This window comes from Pteropus alecto, unplaced genomic scaffold (genome assembly GCF_000325575.1).
Source record: "Pteropus alecto unplaced genomic scaffold, ASM32557v1 scaffold7, whole genome shotgun sequence".
Classification (NCBI taxonomy): Eukaryota; Metazoa; Chordata; class Mammalia; order Chiroptera; family Pteropodidae; genus Pteropus; species Pteropus alecto.
The window spans coordinates 37,649,660-37,674,793 of NW_006494614.1; the positions used below are offsets into that span (position 1 = coordinate 37,649,660).

At 39.4% G+C, this 25,134-nt stretch overlaps 1 protein-coding gene across 2 annotated transcripts in view; it reads left to right on the forward strand.

Annotated features, from left to right (window-relative positions):
• TNFRSF21 (TNF receptor superfamily member 21) overlaps window positions 1-25,134 on the forward strand; it is a 65,848-nt gene that overhangs the window by 4,293 nt on the left and 36,421 nt on the right. For both annotated transcript variants that reach the window (XM_006926473.3, XM_025042681.1), the window contains exons 2-3: window positions 14,910-15,561; window positions 17,104-17,598. In XM_006926473.3, coding sequence (XP_006926535.1) covers window positions 14,910-15,561; window positions 17,104-17,598 — 1,147 coding nt within the window. The remainder of the gene's footprint in view (window positions 1-14,909; window positions 15,562-17,103; window positions 17,599-25,134) is intronic.

Below are 25,134 nucleotides of genomic sequence, written 5' to 3' on the forward strand. Positions count from 1 at the left end.
CCTATGTAATTGGTGGGTGAACATACTAAAAGTGATATGTAAAATGTGATTGATGTGAAAATCTTTAAACTATTTGAATTAATTTTGGCTATTAGTCTGAAAGTCAGAGGAAGAAAAACCTTCCACATTTCAGAATAACCTACTTTAGCCTCAGTAAGGGAAGTGACTTATAATCTTCAGAATGGCAAATGCGGACCTGTACTGGAATGCAAATTTTCTGACTTATCCCATGAATCTCCCATCTCAGTTGTCAAAATGTATATAGAATGAGATCAAACTTTTTTTTTTTTAAATATCTGAACTGTTTCTGAAGTCATATGGCTGAACCTGCCTCAGGTCCAGTCCAAAACAAAGAAACAAACAAACAGACAAACCTCTAGTGTAAATAAATACACAAGCAAATTAAATCAGCCAGGAAAAAAAATCCTAGTAATGGAAAGTATACTAACTTAAATTCAGGAAAGAAAAAAAACAAACAAAACAAAAAACCCAAGAGTAAATTGGAAGAGATCTATCAATTGGCTAAATTACATATGTTATTGTAGTTAAATCTGGGCATACGCTATCAAATGGTTGAATATGGTAAGCACAGTTAATGCCATATTTTCCAGGACAGTTTGCAGAAGGCCCCTTTGTCCAGGAATGTCCTTATTGAATAGAGGCAAGTAAGTATGAGCTGCTGGGCTGGCTCTAGAAGGTGGTCTGTGTATTTTCTGCATCATAGATCAGAAGGCTGAGACATCACTCTTGAACTTCACACTGACTCAGTCTGTGAAGAGGAGAGGTAAAGCCTCTTTGGAGCCCCCGTAGGCAAGTTGTAAGTTGGTTTTGTACTCAGCTGGCCCTTTGTAAAGCATGTGAACTATAATTGGCTTAAGTAACCTTTATTAAATTATTTTTTTGGTGACGAGAAATGGTCAGATGCATCATCAGACTTTTCTGGGGCCAGTATGAATTGACTTTTCATTGTGGAAACTGCAATGCCTCTTCCAGTAAGCACTAATATTCTGCTGGCCTTCTTTCCCCAACCAGACTAGGCAAAGTCTGGTGGTGCCAGGTCACTGGTAACTTCCTGGCAAACTCAAGTGCTTTGCTTCTGTGGCAAGAAGAACCCAGGTTATCTCATTGCCTTTGGACATCTGTCTGATAATTGTTTGGAGCAGACTCAGTCTGGATCAGCAGTCACAGATATGTCTGTTTGACAGAATGAAAACTGAAGTCAGAAAAGGAATCAACTTGGTCCCCAGAATTGAATTTCCATTTAGCAGTAGCTAAATGGGCTTTGTTGCTGCTGGAGTAGCAGCTGCTGAACTTTGATTCTTTAAGAATAGGGGGGAAATCATGAATAAATACTGGCCTTGCTCCAGTGTTTGTATTTGTCAAATATCAAAAATAAATAGGAATCTAAAATTGGCTTGGATGCTGCCACCTGGCTTTCCTACCCCCTCCCCTTTCCAGCCTGAGTCCAAGAGGAGAGGAGCTGGACAGAGGTTATAACCCAGGAGGAAGCTGGCAGAATGTCAGTGAGTGGGTGCTAGACTTGGGCTCTAGAGAGGTGGGGCTCCCTTTTATTAGGCTGTTGATTCAAAGCAGTAGTGATCTCACTCTTCCTGAGGGGTGCTAAAGGCCACCAGGAATGGTCTTCTCCCTATCTGGATTTTTTTGTGTGTGTGTGTGTATGTCAGCATCCTGGCCTTGGACGTAACAGACATTTGCAGTGGTGGGAAATGTGGGAAAAGATGGACTTCAGACAGGTGGGCCTGAGTACACAGTGGTTGAGTAGTTAGGGCATTGAGCTATGGCCCTATCTTCTCTTTAGAATATTTGAAAATTATGTGTAAGACTGTTCTAAACAAAAACAAAAACAGGAGGAGGGGTCTTAGTAAGCTAAGTCATAGCAAAACTCATTATATGATCTTTATATAATTTCCCATGCACTCTTCTGCCACCAGAATTGCTTAGTGGCTCAGTGGCTTAGAACCATTTGCAAATCTGTTTTGGGAGGAGGAATGTGAGTTTAATGGATTTAGTAGTGAGTCCATGGGTCCTAGAGTAAATGGGAGCAGCTGTGGATTCAAGAGGGCTTTAGAACTGAGAACTCAGAGGGAAGCAATATCAGTGGCTGTTAATATTAATCCTTGATATTGATATTGCTAACTCCTATTTATTGAGTACTTACCAATGTTGAATACATTCTACAAATGATCTCAGTAAATCTTACAAGTCCAAGGGGTAGTAGCATTAGCTCCATTTTACAGTTGAGGGGCTGAGGTTTTAAGAGGGGTCACGGGCAAGCAACTGGCAACTGTTAGAGGATTCAAATCTAGGCCACCGTGGCTTCTACGCACTGCTCTTTTTGCCAAGTTCTGGGTAGAAGATGAATAACCTTAATTACTGGAATTTTGTTTCCTGTTAAGGGAATGGTTTTATCCGAGAGTTGAACATTCTCTTTCCACCTGATGAGCACTGCTGCTCCATGATGGCACTTGGAAGTTTAGCCCAAATGATGGCTGATTATAAAGTAAGAGCAACGTGTGTGTGTGTGCGTGTGTGTGTGTGTGTGTGTGTGTGTATTGAAAGGAGAGGGCGTGGAGTCATTGGCAAGCTTTTTTCCTATGGTGTGACTCTGACGGGCAATGGTGCCATGGTTAAGATGGAAAGATACTCTTAAAATTGAAATGTTATAAATAGGGAATGGATACTTTGCTTTCCTGTTACTGGGTCATTGAAAAATATTTGCTTAGTGAGTAACAGTGTGACATGGGTTCTGCTTAGCAATGTAGTTTCAACTGACTTATCCTGAGAAATTGAGGACCGTTTAGGGTTTTCTTTGCTGCCAACCTGATTATTTGTGTAGGATTAGTGCATCGGTTTGCATCATCTGTTGTTAGAATTTCCTTTGTTAACTTTTCATTTCAGGTCTCTTAGAAACTGGTTTAACTCCATGATTGTGTGAGGTTTATCACACTTCCTGATAGAGCTCTCCTAAGCAAGCTTTTAAACATACCTCCTCAGAGACTGTAGATACTGTGTAGACTAAAGAAAGGCAAAAGGCGAGAGGAAATTTAATCACTGGTTCTGGGAAAGAGGTTGGAATCCTGGTCTCCCAAAGAACTTTTGAGAAAAAAAAAAGACCATTATCTGATTTAATCTTAACATGGCCAGGTCATCTTAATCAGGATTAGGAGAAGTGGGAGTGTTGGGAAGGGAGAAAAAGATTCAAATGGTGACAGTTTTCCCAGAATCATTTAACTGGTTGTTATTCACTCCTCACTCTTCCTTTACTTCCAGAAGTCCAGAGTTTCTCTCTTGGGTTTAAATCTTTTGTTAAAACCAAGTCCAGGAAAATACCAAATCAGACAAGATTTGGGTATGCTTCTCTCTTCATCTGGTATGCTCAGGGCCAATATTTATATTCCATTTCAAATTCTCAAAGATGACAGACAATGCACTATTCATCTTTGTGTTTCTGGCTCAATGCCATGACTCATAGAAGTTGTAAACTAACTTCATTCTAAAGTTGGAGAACCGTTGGAACTGGAGCTATATATCACTAATATGTGCTATAATTCAAGAGTAAGTGCGTTATTAACAAAGAATGTTTAAAACTTAATCAGGCTGGCAGACTAGAAGAACCTAGAGGGTATACAGTTCTCTTTATTTTTCTTCCCAATTTGTTTCTATGTTTTGACAGTGTATAAACATTTACGTGTAGTTAAAATGAATGAGTATGTACTTGCCTGTGTTCTGCTTTTCTTTACATATCTATTTCTCTTCTCTTACAGAGAAGATATTTCTATTTTTCATTCATTTAATACACATTTACGGTGCATCTCTTAAATGTCAGACATTGCTCGACTCTAGGTATATGATAGTAAAAGACTGTTTATGGTCCCTCCTTCTTGAAGTTCATACTTTATCAAGGAAGACAGAAGGGGGTGATGTGTAAGGAGGAAGAGGCTACTTAAGGAGCAGAAGTAAGAGTATGCCAGTAAGAGGGAACAAACAGCATGTGGAATGGCCCAGAGGTAAGAAAGAGCCTGCATGTTCAAGGAATAGAAAGACTGTCATTGTGGTTGGTGCTTAGTGAAGAGGGGCAAAGGAAGTATAGACTGAGGCTGAAGAGGTAGTCAGGGGCCAGATCATACAAGACCTTTAAAGGTGTGCAGGTGTCAAGACATCCCTTGGAGTACAGTGGAAGCAGGGTTATAATATGGCCCGAATTCGATTTTTTAAAAGATCACTCAGTAAGCTCTGTTGGAGAATGAATTAAAGAAGAAAATGCAGAAGCGAGGAGCAGTTGGAATCTTTTGCTGTACTTTAGGGGAGAGATGATGGTTCTGGGGTGGTGAGTGAAGATGGGGATTACTAGATAGATTTGAAAGATTTTGGAGAGATACGAGGGGGCAGATGGGTTTGAAAGAAAACAATCATCAAGGCTGACTCCCTGGTTCCTGAGTTGAGTCTCTGGTGGTCTGATTGCTTTGAAGGGGAAGGATGGGGGAGGATTGGGTAGGATTGGAGAACCGAAAGTGTGGATGTTTATTACTGAGTTTGAGGTATCCATGATTTCATGTCAGTTGAAGGTTCCATGCCTGCCATTTAAAAATAGCCAGTTGGCGGTGTGTTGAGCCGCCCTGCTGTTGGACGCTTGGATTGGTTTTCTCTCACTGGAAGCAAGCAGCCCTAGCAATGAAGTTGTCTCTGTACAAACCAATTGCTCTTTTTCCTTTTGGGTTGTTCTCAGAAGAGAGGTGTATTTGAGATGTAGTCCCTGAAGTGCAATTCTGGGTCACAGGAAACGAGCAAACACTTTTATGGCTCCCGCTGTGTGTTTCTAGATTGTCTTTAGAAAGACCAAGTTAATTTAGAGTGCCACTAGCAACCTATCAACGTGCCTTCGATCCCACAAGCCTGCCAGCATTGGAGCTCATCGTTTTTATTAATTTATGTTGCTATATTATAGATATGTACGGATCCTTGCTTGTGCAAATTTACATTATAGTAGTTGCTAGGAATGTCATAAATTTATCCATGTGATAGATTCTTTTGCAATTACTCATGTTGCCCTCTGTCTTAACTATTGAGTGGAATTTATGTTAACCTCATTTGCATTAATTCTTTACATTTTCAATTGTAAGCTTGTATTAGCTGTATATGGCGTGTATTTTTACGTATTAATACTTTTGATATTATAATATTTAATAACAAAGTTTTATGTTAATCTTAAACCCATTTTGTTTTTTGTGTCTGAGAGTATCTTCTTTGTTTTTGATGTTGATTTTGTTTTAATAGTTAGGAATTGTTCTCTTTACAGATGGGCTAAATAAACTATTGTGATTACTTTGAATTTTATTTTTGATCTTTTTAATGTTGGGTTTTTGACTTTTCTGGACCTTAGCGTCATGGTGCTGGTGAGGACTACATGAGTGTGTTTTGTTCATACACCTTGCGATGATAAAGGATTGTGTGGTCAATAAGTTTGGGGAGTGCTGGGTTCAACTGAGTCACCATTGTCTGCAAGGCCTCCTGGATCCATCAATAGGCTAATATTAATTATGCCTCTCTAAGGGAGGGCTGCAGTCGGGAGCATTTCCTAAACTTTTAGACCAGGGATTAGTAAACTTTACCTGTAAAAAGCTAGATGTAAGTAAATATTTTGGGCTTTGTGGACCATGTGGTCTCTGCAGAAACTGCTGAGCTCTGCTTTTGTAGTACTTTGAAAGCAGTCTTAAGCAACAATACCTAGAAGAATGGGTGTGGCCGTGTCCCAACAAAACTTGATTTGTGGATGCTGAAATTTGAATTTCAAATAATTTTCATGTGCCACAAACATATTATTCTTCTTTTGATTTTTTTCCCCCACTAACTATTTAAAATGTAAAAACCACTTTTAGTCTGTGGGCTATAAAAACACAGGAAGCAACACCAGAGTTAGTTCACTCATGTTTTAGACCCTGGAATCATTAACATTTTGTGGGATTAGATCAGGGAAACTTTGGAAGATCCTTACTTAAATCGTTCTCCATTTATCTAGAGTGCACTCAATAATAGTAAATCTTCTCTCTTGTGTTTTCTGATTTGCTATATACTAAGTTTATATTTTAAATCTGTTTTGAAATGCCCCCTTGTTTGTCTTTTACCTCATTGTTGTTGTTTTGTAGTGTGCTCCCAGTCTAGTAAGGTATGTTTTAGGATTACAGCTTTTTAAAATCTGGAGTCTTTGATACATTTCTCAGGAAGTGGATATTTGCATTTTAATTGGGGGAATTTTAAAAGACTGTCTAATCGCAAGGGAATGAAGCTAAAATATAGTAAAACAATAAGTAGAGCAGTGATAATTAAAATAACTAACATTTATGGAGCACTTACTTGTGTCACACATGTTCTATCTATTTTATCTGTATTAACAATTGTGAAAGCCATCTGAGGAGAGCAAGTATTGCTATTATCTCCTTTATTCTAAAGAGGAAGCAGAGACACAGAGTCGAGCCCCTTACCCAGACCCCCCAGCTAGAAACTGGTAGAACTGGTTCTGCTCAGCATCCTCCAGGCTAAAATAGGTTTTGCTTATAATTTTCATGCTGGAACTGTTGCACCTGACCAGTGTTGGTTTTGCATTGGTTTGTATAAGGATTCTATAAGTTCTTAACGAGCACAGAAGAGTATTTCCCCTATCCCCTTACCACTGTCTTATCCACAAAATGGCTTCTCCTCGTAGGTGGGGTCTTAGCCTATAGAAATGGCAATTGCAGTGGATGGAAAGAAATAGAGTTCTGCGGGCCAAGGACTGAATGCTGAGTGTGCACTCTCATCTGCATTGCAGGTTCCGGGGAAGATGATATTTGGGTTAAGTCTTGCCCATTTTTTTCCTTTTCTCAGTGTCCCCTAAGCTTGCCTCCTTTCAGTCCTGTAGTCGGCACGTTCTAGCTTTGGCATTTTCTATATTTTCAGCTTTAACAACAGTCCCTCCTTTTGCTCTAGCAACAAAAGACTTTTTTAAATCAGAGAGGATAGTAGGAAATGCAAGAGCCAACCAATTTATATAACATAACTGGGAGCAGTTCTGTCTGCGCTTTATGGAAGCTTATCCTTGGAATTTTCCTCTTCATACATTCTTTTTCTCCCTTCAAACCTAGAGAGTTCCCAGCAGTCAGTGCCTCGCTGTTACAAATTTAATGTGATGCTCAAAATAAAATGGTCAGAAATTCTGGAGGTGCCTAGCTCTGCCTGGTTTTCGCATGTATTATAGTCACCATTTCAAGAGTAACTTGGTTGCCTTAACTTTGTTATAATATCCATAGTAACCGAGATTCCTATTAAAATACTAGTTTTATGCAGCTAAAATTTTTCTATATTAAACTCATAAGTGGTCTTCCTGCTTATCCATTATGAGCAGATAAAAGTTTATCCTTGTCTTTAATTTCATCATATTCCATTAAAAATGATTGGAATTTGATAAGGAACAAGAATAACATAAATATGTTATACTTATAAACTGCAAGAATTTTTGAAGGATGAGGTCATGGGATAAGAATTGTTAAAGATAAATTGGTATCAACATTCTAACATATTAGCACATCTGGGTGCTTCTTGTCTTCAGTCAGGTCCATCTCTGTGCCCTAAAGTACAAGTGACGCTAGGATAGGTGATGTGAGTCACACAGTGAGTGTGAGACCCTGGAAGCTGGTCATTTTACAGCTACCCATTCCCTCCTTTAGAATTTGCTTTGTCCTGGGTTTTAACTTAATCACTCAATAAATATTTATAGTGTTCCTACATGCTGTGCAGTTTGGGATGGTACACTGAAATTTGCTCATTTATCCGTTATTGATGGTGAAATACATGTCCTGAATAAATGAAATTTTCCAAATAACTAAAGTTTAAGCTAGAGTGGAATGTAGATAACTTATGGAGAATAATCTCATTACGCTGCTTATAATTCTAAGCATCAAGTCAGTGTAATCTTTTTTATAGAATGAGGTTTTTTTTTTAAAAATTCTTCATTATATTTGCTTGTAATGTAATATAAAATTACATCTTAAGCACCATGTTGAGCATAATTCTTATAAGTCAGTTATGGTTCTGTTAAAATAGAGTGATATCATCAGGGTCTTCGGGGGTGAAACAAATTATTTGCCCTTACACCGAAGGGTGCCAGACTGCTATGTCTCTGAGTTAGCATGGCTACATGGCGGAGCCTTTTTGGTTTTCTCACAGTTGCTTTTATACCTGTGCTCATCTCCAGCAATCTCCTCTACCACCACACTTTAATTTGCTGCTGCTTATTATTTATGATCTGCAAATTCATTCATTCATTTAGTCAACAAACACCTGTCAGGTGTACCATGAATTGGGTACTGTCCTTGGATGGCATCGGTATGTAAAATAGACTCCATCCTTGTCCTCATGGAACTTGTGGTCCAGAGGAGAAGACACTTAACTGGATAAGTGTGCAATTGTAAAATTATGGTAGTCATATAGGAAAAAAAAAAGGAATGAGGGGAGACAGTGAAACCTAATCTAAGTTGGGGGAGAGGAGGACAGAGATGACATTCCAGAGGATGCCCTATCTCTGTGAAAGATTTTGCATTTTGTTCTAAGTCATGTGGAAAGCTATTGAGAGTTTCAATCAGGGGACGAAAGTATCAGATTTGGTGTGTGACGGAGAGTGAGTGTCAAGAGAGAAAGCCAAGACCTCAATACTCATTGCTAGCCTCTAGAAGAGGCTTGAGGGTTCCGGTAAGTGAACTCCTAGTCCCTGCATTTTTTGACATTTCTCTTGACTGATCAGTACAGGTATTGGCAGACTTCCCCCACCCCCAAAAGGGCTAAGTAGTAAATATTTCAAGTTTTAGGCCATATAGTCTCTTTTGCAACTATCTAGCTCCATCATTGTAGCATGAAAAGCAGCCATAGACAATACCTAAATCAGTGACTGAGTTCCTTCCAATAAAACTTATTTACAAGAACAAGTGGCATGCAGGATTTAGTTTGCTGACTCTCTAACTCAGAGGATGCTTTATTTATTTTCATAATCTTCATTTTGAAGTGGTTGAGCAAGGGAGGAAATGCCATCTACACGGTTGTCCCTGATGTCCTTGGCCTTGTGCTGCTAACGATCATTATATACACTTATGAGGCCATCGACAAACATTACAAGACAATATATAATTAGCACCAAAGTGACGAACAGAAACAGGAAATGCGATGAAGAGTTTGCTCATCTGTTTGGAATCTGGGTGTCTGGGAAATATTATAAAGGCTTCGTGAAGACAGTGGAACTTGACACAGATGCCTTGAAGGTCAGAGTTTAATGAAAGTTAGAGTTTAATACAACCTAGTCCAACATGCTCATTTTACAAGCAAATAAAACTGATCTTAAGGCAGAGGCTGGACAAGAACACTCTGTTTTGTAAATCTTTGCCCAGATATTCCTTTCTCTTCATGTCTGGTCTTCCCATAGGCTGAAAATACAGATATGGTTTCAATGTTAATATTGTGTTATATTAGTAGAGAGGAGTGAGGAGTTTCATGTTATGAGTTGCATGGAGACTTCTTTTGTCTTTGAAGACAGCGGCCCTCAAAAGACTGAGAGCAACATGGCTGTAGCTGTCATTTGGGATGAGAAGGAAAGAAAAGAGAAATGGGTGGGGATTGTTAAGGGAAGGAGAGGAATATAGAATAGAGGAAAATGCATGGTACACTGACATATGGACAAGGAGGCAATCTACGTGTCCTTAGTAGGAAGTATTTCTATATTAAGGCATATCTATACTGTTGCAAAGAACTTGACCCATTATAAAGAATGAAGTAGTCTATATGTTCTGATATAGAAAGATTTCAGTGATGCAGTATTGGAAAAAAATGAACAAAATCAAATCACAGAATAGTATGTACAGCCTGTCTGCTTTAGATATGTAAAGAAACCAAGAGCAACTGAAGCAGCCAACTTAAATTATGTAAGTGTGCATTACATATAAATGCTCAGAAAAGGGTGTAGAAAGATACACATCAAAAAAGAGTGAGTTTCTCTGGGGATGAGTGGATTTGAGCAGAGACTTTAAACATTTTATTCTATTTTGTAATGCTCATTTTTTATTATAAGAATAATAATGAAAAAAGAACAATATTAAAACAACGAAAAGAGCCAGGTTGGGAAAGAGGTAGAAGGAGGGGGCTCTGACAGTGGAATTGGGCTGTCTCCAAAGTGTTTCTCAGGATCAGAGAAGATTCAAGCCAGAGGGGTCGGGCCTTAGTTCAGTGGTTCCAAAATTTGGTTGGGCATCAGAATCACTTGAAAAGCTTAAAAACAACAGCAACAACAAACCAAAGCAAAACAAATTCCTGGCCCCATTGCAGATCTCCATGATCTCAGGAGATGGGACTGAGGATGTGAATTTTTTAAAAAGCTTCATAAATTTGAGGCCTGGGGCTTTAATGAACCTCTGATTTAATTTCCCCTCCTCTGTACAAATGAGAATTCAGGCTCTTGATCAGGTAGAACCCAGCCTTGGGTGTTCCGGCTCTCATTCCCTTGCATTTTTCTTTTTTTTATTATTATTACTAATTATTATCATTTATGCCTACAGCACCTGGTCTTCCTAGGCAGTCTCTCATCCAAGTATTAACCAGGCCTGACTCTGCTTAGTTTTCGAGATTAGACATCGGGCTTGTTCAGGGTGGCATGGCTGTAGACCATGGACCATGGCTGCACTGGGGCACGAACCCAGGACCTTCTGCGTGTAAAGCAAACGTGCTAATTGCTACACTGTGGAACCACATCCTCCCTTGCACTTTTCAATGACTGTCTCCTGATTCAGATGTTTTCCCTAACAGTAGCTTTTAAGTATCACCTAAATTCGTTTTCTACATTTTATAGGGAACATTCTTAAATACTGTTTTTGAACTTGATCCCCCTGCTCCTCACTACCCATTGCTTCACCCTAGAATTATCTTTCAGAATAATTGTTACATTGTTTTAATTTTCTTATAAACCAGAGGGTTGCCACCAGGCTGGTGGAAAAAGTTGTAGTTTTAGATCACGAGTCTTCAGTACACTAAAAAGCCTTAGAAAAATAACTTTTCTTAGCTGCCACCTGTGTCTGTTAAAGGAAAGAGACATTGCCAACTTTTCCTCCGCATGGTTTTAGTGAGGATGAAGAGCCCAGGAAACAGTTTCTCCAGCTTTGTAGCTCAGATGGGTTTAGCCGTTAACTCTGGAATTGGAAGAGCTCTTAGAGAGGTCCCTCTAGCACAGTGATTTGCAAATTTTGTATAGGAGTAAACCTTCCTTAAGATGAATTTGTGAGTGGAAGCCCCTTTAGTAAATAGGTAAATCAGAGCTTCCGTGTTTGAGGGAGAGGTGGCGAGCTTGGATCCCTCTACCTCCTGTCCCTGCCTGTGACCCTGAGGTGCACGCCCCTGGCCTCCAGGGCAGCCCCGAGCACTGTATTCTGTCCTGTGCTCTCCTGAGTCCAGTTTGAAAACCACTGATTTCTTCCTATTTCTCCTTCCATAAGTAATCATTCCCCAAATCCAGCTGATCTGACCTCTCAGATCTACTGTCTTCTCTTTCTACGAACTCAACCCTGGTCCAAGTTACCCCCAACTTCCACCTTGGCTTTCACCTTCCGAGTAGGTTTTCTCATCTACTCTCCCTCCACACCACTTTCACCTTCCACTCTGCAGCCAGATAACTTTTTTTTATTCACAAATGTGATTATATTTCTCTATCCCCAACCTCCAATACAAATATATAGTGATTTCTCGTGCATTTTGGATTAGGAAGAAATTGTGGAGCCTCTCCAAGTTTATCTATGGCCACTGTGTTGCATCTCGAGGTAGAGCCACATAAGCTTCTTCGTTCCTAAGCTGACCATCCTCTGCTTTAGACTTTCTCTGGGGCTCCCTTTGCTAAATTCCCCTGCCCCTCATTAAGTTCTGCTTCTCTAATCTTCAGAAGTATTTGAAGATATTTCTCTAATATCCCTGAGTTAGGAAGTGCTTGCTAAACCCCCTCTCATAGGAATCTATTTCTCCTTCTCAGAGTAATCTCAATTCAAATTAAGTTATTACCGATGTAATTACTTGTTTCTTTCCATCCTGCTTTAGAAGGTAAATGCCTGTAAGGGCTGCAATAGTTTGCAAGGTTCTATCTTAGCCCATGTTACGGTGCCTTCTACACACATAGTAGATCTTTAGTGCTTATTTGTCCAGTGCTTTCATAGTGTCTAGTTTTTGCAAAAATCTCATGCCTAGTGTTCAGCCCAGGTGAGAATGCTGAGGCATTGTTGTGTGTTAGCTCTATTTCCAGGAGCTAGAATTGCCTACTGTAGCATGAGGTAATTTTTAGAGCCACATTGTTTTAAGTGGGTTACCTGATATGATGCAGTTTAAAGAGCCCAGAGCTTGGCTTTAATTAGAAACTTGATCAGTTATTCTAAATGAACAAAGAAATGTATGAGTACCTTTGAGGTCTGAAGGTGGGTTTTGCATCCTGCTAGGGAGACCTCTGGTAATTCAGTAATCAGGGGACTAATGCAGAACCTAGTAGCATCCCCAACTTTAGATTTAGAAGTGTATACCCTGGGGAGATACATGAAGCTATAGAAAGCCAATCCCCAACCCTACGTCCTGACACACACAAAGTGAACTCTGTCCCCTTGTGCTTGTTTGTCAGAGCCACTCCTTGGATGTGTGTCTGGCTTGACTGCCCAGCCTCTCTGCCCAGGTAGGGGGCCAGACTTAGGTCCCACAGCTCATCAGAGTGATGTTTGTCCCCGACCACCACTCTCTGGCCAGATTGCCTGTTCTGTTCTCTGCTTTCATTTGATTTGCACAAGTGTAATCACCTGCCATTTGGATTATTTATACATCTTTCAAACTTCCAGAACACTGCAGCTCTCTATGACTGCTTTTGTTCTTAGAAACTAGATATGAAAGAACTCAGAGCTAAGTGCAGAGTACAGCCTCTTTTGCAACCTCTTGGGTTGGGTCCTTTGCGTAGGAGATATTGGGACACGATTTGTCTTCATGTACTTGCCAAATGGCAGTTGTGCTACTCAATCCGATGCATCTGCTGTGCTGGGGCTGGGGCTGATTTTACAAAGACAAGAAGCAAAAAAAAAAAAAAAAAAAAATCCAGAAGGGAAAAGAGAGGTTATTACAGAATTTATCATCATCAAGCAGATTCCTGTTCTTTAGAGTTGAAGATGAAGTTAAGTTTCTTACCAAGAAAATCAATCACTATCCTTTTTGGACTCAGATTAAAGAAAAGATTAATGTATTCTTATAAACTGAAAATTTGTTTTCAATATTCTCATGTAACTGGAGGCAGCTCTGGGACAGGGTAAAGAACTTCAAGGGTCACTTTTGGTTCAAATAGTTAAATTTGAAGTAGATGAGAATTGAATCTGAGGTTACATTTCAAGGTGCTAAGGAGACAGAAACTCTGATAACTTTGAAAAAATCCTTGCTTTATTCTCTCAGCTACTGGCACAGGGACAAAGTTAGAAGGAATTTGTTTTGTTGGATAGCTGGTAGTTGAGGCAGCCACTACTTTCTTGACACATATCTTCTCCATTTTATAGAAGACAATGAAAATTTTCTTGTTGGGACCTCTCAATCTTCATTAATGCAGAAAAGCTCTCTTTTATGTATTTGTCTGTCTGTCTGTCTGTCTATCTATCTATCTATCTATCTATCTATCTATCTATTTAATTTTTTTAGGCAAGGTAACCCTTGATTGACCTCACAGATTGCAAGGACTATCTATCTCTATCTATCTATTTAATTTTTTTAGGCAAGGTAACCCTTGATTGACCTCACAGATTGCAAGGACCTTGTCAGCTTACAATCCCTTATCTTTTTATTTTTTAACGCCTACAGCACCTGGTCTTCCTAGATGTCTCCCATCCAAGTACTAACCAGGTGCCGCTCTGCTTAGCTTCTGAGATCAGATGAGATTGGGCTTCTTCCCGGGTAGCAAGAAAAGCTCTCTTTTAATATTCATTCTTAAATGCTACTTCGGCCCCCCAAGAAGGACCTCAGGATTTAGTACCACAAATATAATTTCCTTTGCTCCGAGTTTTCATTCTAGAAGCTAGTATAAAATTCTATCCAGCTGGTGAAGTTTCTGTTCTATCAATTAAATTTAAATGTCTGTTGAGTTATTGCTGAGCCCAGCTTTGTGCTTGGGCTCCTAGGTGGCTGCAGGTCCATGTTTCATTGACAATGGCCTTCAGAGGCTGAACAGATAGGGTATGCATCTAAAAGCATCAACTCTGTTGTTTAAAGCACATTAAGAATGCCATGAGCCTACTTCTCTTTTGTAAAATAGTCAATCAAACAAAAAACTTTGCATAGATGAAACATTTGAACGAACCATGCCATGTCTTGATGGTTAACTCTAACCTGGTGATCTGGTGCTATGGAAGAGCAGCTTGAATATATGCCATCCTACTTCTCAGTTGCTTTGTCTTGGTATCAAGAAATGGTAACCTAACATGTCATAGAAAGGAAGACAACTATTCAGCAAGTTATTTTCTTCTTGATTAGGATGTTTGACTTCTAAGAAGCATTTTTAATATGAGCTACACAGTGCGTTCACTTTCGTATTCTCAATCGTTAGCTTCATTTTACAGATGCAAGAAAAGGAAGCCGAGGCAAAGGTCAGGCAAGGAAACCAAAGTTTCATAGCTAGTAGGTCAGGCCCTGGGCGCAATCAGAGTCTTTGTTTCTGTCTTTCTATCGTGTTTCAGCCCAGTCTTAGGAGGATACAGTACTGGCCAGATCTTTACCAGGAATGATGATGGTTTGGTGGGATTGTTTCATCTTCTCTTTGCCTCTGTTTCTCCATAACACCTTCTTGGTTTTTGTTCCCCACCCACCACTTTTATTTCTTTCAGCTTGGATCCCTTAGCACCACCTCTGCTCAGCCGGAACAGAAGGCCACAAATCTCATTGGCAAATACCACCACGTTGACCGTGCCACCGGCCAGGTGCTAACCTGTGACAAGTGTCCAGCAGGAACCTATGTGTCTGAGCACTGTACCAACACAAGCCTTCGTGTCTGCAGCAGTTGCCCTGTGGGGACTTTTACCAGGCATGAGAATGGCATAGAGAAATGCCATGACTGTAGCCAGCCGTGCCCATGGCCAATGGTTGAGAAATTACCTTGTGCTGCCTTGACTGACCGAGAATGCACTTGCCCACCTGGCATGTTCCAGTCTAATGGTACCTGTGCCCCCCATACGGTGTGTCCTGTGGGTTGGGGTGTGCGGAAGAAAGGGACGGAGACCGAGGACGTGCGGTGTAAGCAGTGTGCTCGGGGTACCTTCTCCGATGTGCCTTCTAGTGTGATGAAATGCAAAGCATACACAGACTGTCTGAGTCAGAACCTGGTGGTGATCAAGCCGGGGACCAAGGAGACAGACAACGTCTGTGGCACACTCCCGTCCTTCTCCAGTACAACCCTACCTTCCCCTGGCACAGCCATCTTTTCACGCCCTGAGCACATGGAATCTCATGAAGTCCCTTTCTCCACTTATGTTCCCAAAGGTAACTTAACCTCGTGAGTTATTTATTTGAGAAAAACTTTGAGCCCAGTGAAGTTAACCAACAGTGGGCCTGTACCAGGGATGTTTTCTCCATTTTGTATATTCCAAAGTCACCCCTCGATGCTTTTTGTGACTAATTAAATCTTGCTTCTTTAGACACATTAAGACACAGAAATTTTCAGTTAGAGATCAGATATCTAAAAACTAGGCCATATCAAACTAGTAAATAAGAACTGAGAGAAACAGGACGATGTGTGGCCTCATGTAAGTCACTGAACTTCTTCTGGCTTTGGTTTAAACTTGTCAAATAAATGAGTGATTTAGATGTTTAAGGTCCCTTCCAAATTAAAAGTCCAAAATGAAGTCAATCCTGGGTAGACACAGCCAGAGGGTCAGAAGGAGGGAGAAGGGGAGAAAATACAATGACCTCCTAGAGGGAGGATGAATGTTGGATCCACGGTGGGGCAAAAGAGGAGAAAGAAAGATGCTTCAGGAAATCAGCAAATTTGTATCACATTGAAGGTAGTTAAAATTCACATCTGGAAGATAAGAAGTTTATTTTTTTCTAATGATTTTAACTCGATACCCTTTATCAGGTATTTCAGTTTTCCTCAGAATTCATTTTGAATCTCTGGCATAATATAAAATTCAGTCTTTCTTTTCAAATCCTTTTTGATTGAATTTAATTTTCAGGAGATGATAGCCAGCTTGAGTTTTACTTCTAGCATAATCTCGCTTGTGATTATATTTGACTTTTACGATAACCTTGTAAAGAAGACCTTCTTACAACTGCCATTTTGAAATGAAGAAACAGGCTCAGAGAGCTCAAATGACCTGACCAGGTTTTTCTCAGGGGCTGATACAGGTCAGGTCTATCTGTTGGGATTCAAAATCTTTGGCTCTCACACTTGTTAATGAAGACAACTTGTGGAAGCCTCTCTGAAAGTCCACTGAACTGCCAGCCTGAATCTTATTTATCTATTATAGAAGATACTAAGAAAGTCCTGCCTTATTCTATTCACTGACCTGTCACATCAAACCTTTCACTGGTCAAACTTGGATTTGAGTTTGAGCTCTTGTCTTTATTTCAGTCATATTCTTAATTTTACCATTGCATCGTGGTAGAGTCAATAGGTGGGACAGGAAGAATAAAGGAATTAAAGGACAGAGGAGTTAAATTTGAACTAGTTATCTGAGTAGTCAGAACTAAGAGTTGACTAAAGCTCTGAACATACATGTGTTTGCTCAGTTTAAGAAGCACAAGAGAAGCTGCTGTAGAGTTCAGATGTTGGATCCCTGAGAATGTCCTTGGTTTTGGCACAAGGAAGTGAATGAGTTTAGCTGTTAAGTCTAATTTTTATCTTCCAAATAAAGGTGCTTTTAAGATCTTTATAAAAATCTGCAATATAATTTATTCTTAAGTTCCAAAGGTCATCTCTTCTTTAATTATCTGGCCTGGTTTGGAGACGACCAGGAAGAGGAGGGAATATATAGATCCCCAAATATAGAAAAGCTCTTCCCCGCTCCTTACTCTTTTTTCTAGGCATGAACTCAACAGAATCCAACTCTTCTGCCTCTGTTAGACCAAAGGTACCAAGTGGCATCCAGGAAGGGACAGTCCCTGACAACACAAGCTCAGCAAGGTGGGAGGAAGGTGTGAACAAGACCCTCCCAAACCTCCAGGTAGTCAACCACCAGCAAGGCTCCCACCACAGACACATCCTGAAGCTGCTGCCATCCATGGAGGCCACTGGAGGTGAGAAGTCCAGCACCCCCATCAAAGGTGTCAAGAGGGGCCATCTCAGACAGAACCTACACAAGCATTTTGATATCAATGAGCATCTGCCCTGGATGATTGTGCTTTTCCTGCTGCTGGTGCTTGTGGTGATTGTGGTGTGCAGTATCCGGAAAAGCTCAAGGACTCTGAAAAAGGGGCCCCGGCAGGATCCCAGTGCCATTGTGGAAAAGGCAGGGCTGAAGAAATCCATTACCCCAACCCAGAACCGGGAGAAGTGGATCTACTACTGCAATGGCCATGGTGAGCTTCCTTTTCTGCTTGCTTGCAGATTCCCTGCCTCTTCCTCTTTAGTCCCTGTGTTCTGAAGGAGGTGGAAATGCAAAATTTCTTGAATCTCTTTTGTATACCGAGTGCTATTTGATCTGATCGTGTTATGAGAAATGAAGTGGTCAGCATCCTACATAATACATTCAGAGAGAATAAGCACTCTGCCCTTTTCTTCCCTGGCATATTTAAAGGAGAATGTTGCAGAATGAGATACCTGAGAGAGGAACCTTTAGGGACTTTGTTCAAGCTTGTCATTTAATAAGCGAGGAGATTGAGCTCAGAGAGGTTTTGCTGCATCCTTGACCCAGGCTGGTTGTTTGTTTGGGACTGATGTGACTCACTCCACATGTCCTGAATGACGGAGCCTTCAGTTCTTTTACCCTACTAGGCTGCTAAGAAAATAGAGAGGGGAAAAAAAACTTGTCTTTGCCTTTTTGCACCTGAACCTTGCTTTTAGATTCCTATCACTTTTTGTACATGTACTTTTCCCCTCCATATATTTCTTAGGTTTCCATTATTATCAGGAGGATAGGAAGAGCTTTAGATTATAGACACCCAAAGCTTAATATGTGGTGATCATTTGAGGCTGGGCCCTGTATTTTGTACATAGTAGTCAGTGTGTGTTGATACAGGCTGAAATGTTTATTTTTCCTCTTTTGAAGGCAAAAACAGCTTACGGAAGTTGTCCCAGCAGCTATTTAATCTGAAGACTGGCAGTTTTCAGACTGTGGCAGTAACTTCCCTTTCTTTAGATCCTAAATGAGATTTCAGCCTGAAGTTTTGATAATTCCATTCAAGTGACTTCTTTCCCCTTAAAGATAAAAGTGTTAGCCTAAATTTCTGAAAAAGTGGTTTGGTCTTTTGTATTGAGTCTTCAGAATGTTTATACCCTTTGGTCCAGCAATTTTATTTTTGCGTCTCTATTATAAAGGTATAAACGAGAAATACTAAAAAAAAAAAAAAAAAAAAAAAAAAAAATTTAAGCACAAGATTTTAAAAGTTTTAACTCAGCATTACGTATAATAAATTAAAATTGGAAACTATCAAAGGAAGTTTTAAGGAAATGATTAAGTAAATTATGCCTCATCCATAATATGGAATATTATGTTGACATTAAAGATTTTATGAAACTTTTTTTTGACTGATGACATAGAAAAGTGTTTATATGCGATAAAAGAAAAGGAAGAACAACCCGGACTATACACTTCATTTAATATAATCCCAGTTCTCTTAAAACTCTGGAATAAAGACTGAAAGAAAATATGCCAAAATGAAAATGATGTTTCTTCAAGTTTGGTGGGATTTGGTAGGATTTATTTGTTTTTTTTTTTTTTCTTAGTTTTCTTTCCTTTCCCCAAATTTTCTAAAATAAGCACATGCTACTTTTATAATCCGAAATTTAGAGAAAGTGAAAAAACAACACCAGCAACTCATTTTGCTTCTCTTTGCTAATTTGTGTGAATGATCAAACCAAGCGAAAATCAGACTGAGGTGAACATCATACCAGGGACAGAGCCTGCCCACACTTAAATAAAATTACCCCTTCCTTCAATCCAGCTGGGGGAGGAAGTCTCCAATTCTCCCCTCCTTTTTGATAAAAAAATCTTTTTATTTAGATATAATCTCAAAATTACAAAAAAATTACAATAGTACAAAGAATACCTGTATACTTGTATCTAGATTGACTCATAGTTAACATTTTGTCCTTTTGCTTTATTATGTGCTCTTTATATATAAAAAAATAGATTTTTATAAATTGTAAAATAAGTATAATATGGAATAATTTATTATATAATACAAAAATGTATATTGCCTATATATACACATACGTACATCCATAAAATAATTTTTCAGAACCGTTTCCTGGCCCTTTATACCTAGATAATTCAGTATTTCCTAACAATAAGGATATTCTCTTTTAAAAAACATACTACAGTTTTCAGCCTCAATAAACTTAACATGGACACAATATTTTAATTACCATTCATATTCTAGTATTCCCAATTGACCCAGTAAGGGCCTTCATAGACAGTACACTTTTTTCCTCTGGTATAGGATCTGGTCTATGATCAAATATTTCATTAAATTGTTCTTTAAGTGGCCAGTCAGAACACTTATTATTCTGATGTATCTAATTAGTAGAAAATTAGTAGAGAACATCCTACTGGATTGCATAAATATTTGAAACTGTCCTCTCATTATTCCCTTTATTAAAGAAGTGGCTCCATTCCTTTAGTAGCGTTTATGGATTAGATTACAGTCAGCTATATTTCTAAACTCCTTCTTGCAGCGTAGGTTTCAGAATTCTTGAGAACAGTAAGCCGTAGAAGTATTCAATGACCTTAGACATTCTTATGATCATGGTAATGTAACTGCTGTGCCTGCGTCCTTAAAATAATATCCAATTTCTTAAAAAGAATGGAAGTGCCAAGTCAAGTAAAGCCCGACCATACTTTCTGTGGAAGCAGTACTTCGGCAATATGCTTTTCCAACTAAATGGCAGTACAGTAGTTCCCCCTTATTTGTTTCAGTCACCCGCAGTCAACCGTGGTCTGAAAATGTTTAATGGAAGATTCCAGAAATAAACAATTAAGAAGTTCTAAGTTGCATGCCGTTCTGCGTAGTGTGATGAAATCTCACGTTGTTTTGCTGTCTGGCCTGGAACGTGACTCATCCCTTTGTCTGATGTTCACGCTGTTGATATTAACCTGCTCTTCAGTCACTTAGTAGTCACCTGGGTCATCAGACCGACTTGTGGTATCTCAGTGCTTGTGTTCGAGTGACCTTTATTTTACTTAATAATGGCCCCAAAGCGCAAGAGTAGTGATGCTAGCAGTTTGGATATGCCAAAGAGAAGCTGTAAAGTGCTTCCTTTAAGTGAAAAGGGGAAAATTCTCGACTTAATAAGGAAAGAAAGAAAATCGTATGCTGTGGTTGCTAAAATCTACGGTAAGAATGAATCTTCTACCCATGAATTGTAAAGAAGGAAAAAGGAATTTATGCTAGCTACTTTGCCGAGAGAGAGAGAGACCACACTCATATAACTTTTATTGCAGTATGTTGTTATAATTGTTCTATTTTATTATTGTTGGTAATCTCTTACTGTGCCTAATTTATAAATTAAAATTTATCAGAAGTTTGTATGTATGTATGTATGTGTAAGAAAAAACAAAGTAAATATATAAATATAAATAGGGTTCGGTACTATCTGCAGTTTCAGGCATCCACTGGGGTCTTAGAATGTATCCTCTGCTGTAGTCTTATTCAGGTGTAACTATCTTTTTCAATTGTTTAACCTTTTTCCCCAGGTGTTTGCATTGGGATGTTTACATTTAAGGTATTTGTTGAAGAGGTCTATTTTTTTCCAAATTGCTAGTCTCAAAGGTTCAACCAAGTTAAAATCCTATTACAGAGAGAGGTTCTGTTTAATAAAAACCATTCCAGGTGCTCAGAGAGACCTCGAGAAACAGTATCTTGTTGGTCTGATTGAAGTGAGTTCTGGGCAGCTGATAATCCTGTATAATAAGATCTTTTTCTGGTCCTTGTCCATTTGACACTGAATTGTCTGTGAGGATGAGGGTGGGAATAAAATCACGTAGCCCTAGGTATTCTCTTTTGGAGGTCATGCCCACCTTAAGCAGATCGTGTCGAGCTCCTGAACGCCAGGACTCTGAAGCAAGGCCTTCGGTTCCCATCTTTCTTGCCAACAAGAGCCTCTTTATTTGGCACCACTCGCTCCTCTCTGCCTACTATGACTTATGGTTTTTAAAGTTGAATTCTACAAAACTGCAATCCTACTTTCATAGAATCCTAGTGTTGGAAACACAAGATGAGACCTTATGTGACTAGGCAGATGAAAGACTGAGGGTACTATGGTATTTCGTATGCTTTCTTCCTTTCTGAAGTCAAACCAATTTTATGTTTGGTAGATTGGGACTGGACCGTGGTTTTCTGCAGTCTATCTATTTCAGCAACAGGCATTGGAAATCCCTTCAGAGTTTTTAGGGATCTAGAATTTTTATACATAGAAATCTTTTTAAGAGTTTATTACTGGATCCAAGTGTCATCCAGGTGTAAGTCTATTGCTAATGCTCAATTTGTTATGTTTTTGTTGTTGTCGAAATAAGACTTCTTTTTGTAGTATAACCCCAACTTTATGGGATAAGTGGAGGTCCAACATACTCAATTTAATTTAAAATTAAGATTAATATGGGTTCTCATTAATTAGGAGGTTACATAGAAAACAGTATGTTTTGATCTGTTTTGTCAAATAAAGCACAGAAGTAAAGATAGTGAAAGTTAGTTCACACACATCTGGTCATGTATTACACTGAGAAAGTCTCAGATGATCTCAAAAGAGTAACTTCAGTCACTTCTTTATAACCACTGAAGATATAGGACTGTATTCCAGTCCCGGCTGAGAATGGAGATGGCTGAGAACAGAACCAATGGCTGTTCCCTCATTACTGTTTCTGATATGGGTCATTCCTATTGACCTTTCTTTCTTTCCTTTCTTCCTCTCCTCCTCCTTTCTCCGCTCCTCTCCCCTCTTCTCTCCTTTATTCACTCTTCTCTCTAACTATTTGCAAAAACTATGAAGTTGGGTCCCCAGGAAGCTGTCGCCCTAGGGAGCCTGAGGAGAAGTCTGGAAAGCAGGTGAGGAGTGGATATTGCCCTGAAAAGTACTTGTGGAGGAGGTTCTACAAGGTAATAAAGGGAACAAAAAAAATGGACAGCATCTCTCCTTGATCAAATTTCCTTTGTCTTTCAGACTTAAGGCTGTGAAGGAGAAAAAGAGTGAGAGACAAAGGAATTGGATTTATCTTATTAAACTGACTTAGTTCCTAATTGGCACATTCTTAGTCCTGTACCTTAGGGAGATAGTAAGCATTTGACAGAGACTGTAATCCCTTCTGGTGTAGTTAAAGGACCTGACATATGTAAAGACAGTGTCTCCTTCAAACTGATGGCTCAAAGGGTTGTGAAAGCATATGGTGCGTTCTTTTCTCAAGCAGACTGCTTTGTACCTGCAGCAGCAAAGGGGCAAAAGTCTCATTCTGTAGAACTAGATTCTAAGATTTTACTTCTTCCTTTAGCTCTTACTGTCTTTCACCATTTAACTGCTTGTGCATATGTGTTTTTTCTCCCCACGTTGCTTATAAGTTCTTAGATAGCAGACACTGGGTCTTATTGTGTGTCCCCTATGCCTGGCTAATAGCTCAGGGCTCGAGGGGTGGTCTAGAGCTGAGCTGGCATATATGGTAGTCACAGAAGCTATTAAATTTAAAATTAAGATAAACTAAAGTTAAAAATCCTGTTCCTCAGTTGTACCAGCCACAGCTTAAGTGCTCAATAGCCACGTGTTGCTAGTAGTTACCATATTGGACAGGAGAGATACAGAATATTTCAATCATGGAAAGTTCTATTGGCTAGCACTGGTCTAGAGCACCCATGACTTATCCATGTATCCTTTTTGAGGCTGAATTTTTTTCAAGCCATTGAACTATTGGCTTTTTTTTTCATTTTGACTTAAAATGATAATATGGTGTCAGGGACTTAAACATAAAGATCTTAAAGTGGGTTCTTTATACTAAATTGCCATATACTAAAGAAGAATTATTTTTCTGAGCTAAAGGAAGCTTCCATGACAGTGCTGCTTTGCAATATGCACAAACCAGCTCCAAAAAGATTGCTGATATTCTTCCACCTGATTTGCTCCTTTAAGGTGAACGCTTTGGCCCCGAACACTGGAGAGCAGAGTGATGGGAAGAGAGAAACCTGCTAATTCGAAGGCCGAGGCACCCTTGTAAATGCTTAGGTGTTTGTGTCTATGGATTTTCCCTGTGGGTGACCTTAAGCAGAGAAGTTTGTGAGAGTAATGTGGTTGAGTTAAAGGTGGGAGGGCGGGAGGCAGTGGAAGCAAGAATTTTGGGGAGGGAAACAGCACCATAGACTAGAAATTACATCCATAAACTTGGGCCTTAAAATTTTAGATTTGCCATTCCCTCATTATTTCATTTAAAACCTTTTACTTCTCTGAGCCTCTGTTTATAAGGTTAGAAAAAAAGTGTTTTAAAATGTAGTTAAGAGCAAAGACTCTAGGGCCTGGTTTCATTTACTAGCTTTGTGACCAACAGCAAGTTAATTAACCACTCTGTGCCTCATTTTCCTCATGTATAAGATGGGAATAATAATAGCACATAGTTTGTTGTGAGAACTGAATAAGTAAACATGCGCCCAGTGCTTAGTACACTGACAGCCACATGCCCAGTGGTCCATAGGTATTCGCTGTGATGAAGGTGAGGATGAGGATGATAGAGATGATGCATCATCATCATCATGCCCACTACTGTCACCATCACCTTTGTTTTCTCTCTGCTAATCTCTGTTTTTTCCTGAATCACTCACAGAAATAATGACTATGAACAAAGAAGAAATATTCTCCTTTAAAATACATGCAACTCTATTTATATATTGTCAAAACTGCCACCTTTAGAGAACTTATTAGAAACATGGTTCTGCTTCTGCCTCCATACCTGGTATAATTATTAGCCAAATTAATCTCCTGTTGTAAGCAGTGCCCTCTTAAATGGGCAGAAATCCTCAGAGAAAACCAAACAAGACTCTTTATTGGCTTTATATTTGGATATGGATTTATCCTTTTCCACAGCCATATTTTCTCTAAACTATCTGTACCAAGGATCAGCCAACTGGGAAATATTGTAGGCTTTGAGGGTTATACAGTCTATGTTGTAACTACTCAACTCTACTATTTATAGTAGAAAAACAGCCATAAACTACATGTAAAGATGGACATGGCTGTGTTCCAATAAAACTTTATTTGCAGAAACAGGTGGCTTGTCCTATCCTTGCCAATCCTTGAGCTACACCGTAGATTTGTCATCTTTTAGTGGCTTCTTCTCTCTTGCCTCCCGGTGGCTTGCACAGTTTGGATAAGCAGTCTGGTTCTTTCAGAGACTTTCTTGAATTCCAGTAATTAGGGCTAACCTTACTTTTAGTAGTAACTGTTTCTCATTCTGCTGAAGGGATAATTAAGAAAGCAGGACCATCAGATAAGAGTGGGAGGTAGGAAAAGTTGGCAGTTATCTTTTTCCCTTAAAAATGATTGCATAATTCCTCCTCCTTCTCATAGATACCAGCTTTTGCCAGGAGAGCTCAATCTTACCTTATGAGTCCACCTCATAGATGTACCTGCCATGAACTTGCTACAACTATTCTCTTAAGACAAACTAGAGCCACAGAGAAGGTGAGGGTAGCTTGGCTTCCAATCTCTCTCCCTGTCTTTCATCTGTTTGCTCAAGGAACTGATAAACTTTGAGTGGAGGGAGAGGCCAAGAGGAGTAGTAGACAGATACATCTAGCTTTAGACTCCAGCCTTACCCTGCTTTCCTTATAGAGAAACTGAGAGGATTAACTAAATCACATCAAATATCTTAGTTGTGTACCCATATATGTAGTGCTACTTGAGGAAGGGAGTGGTGCAAGATC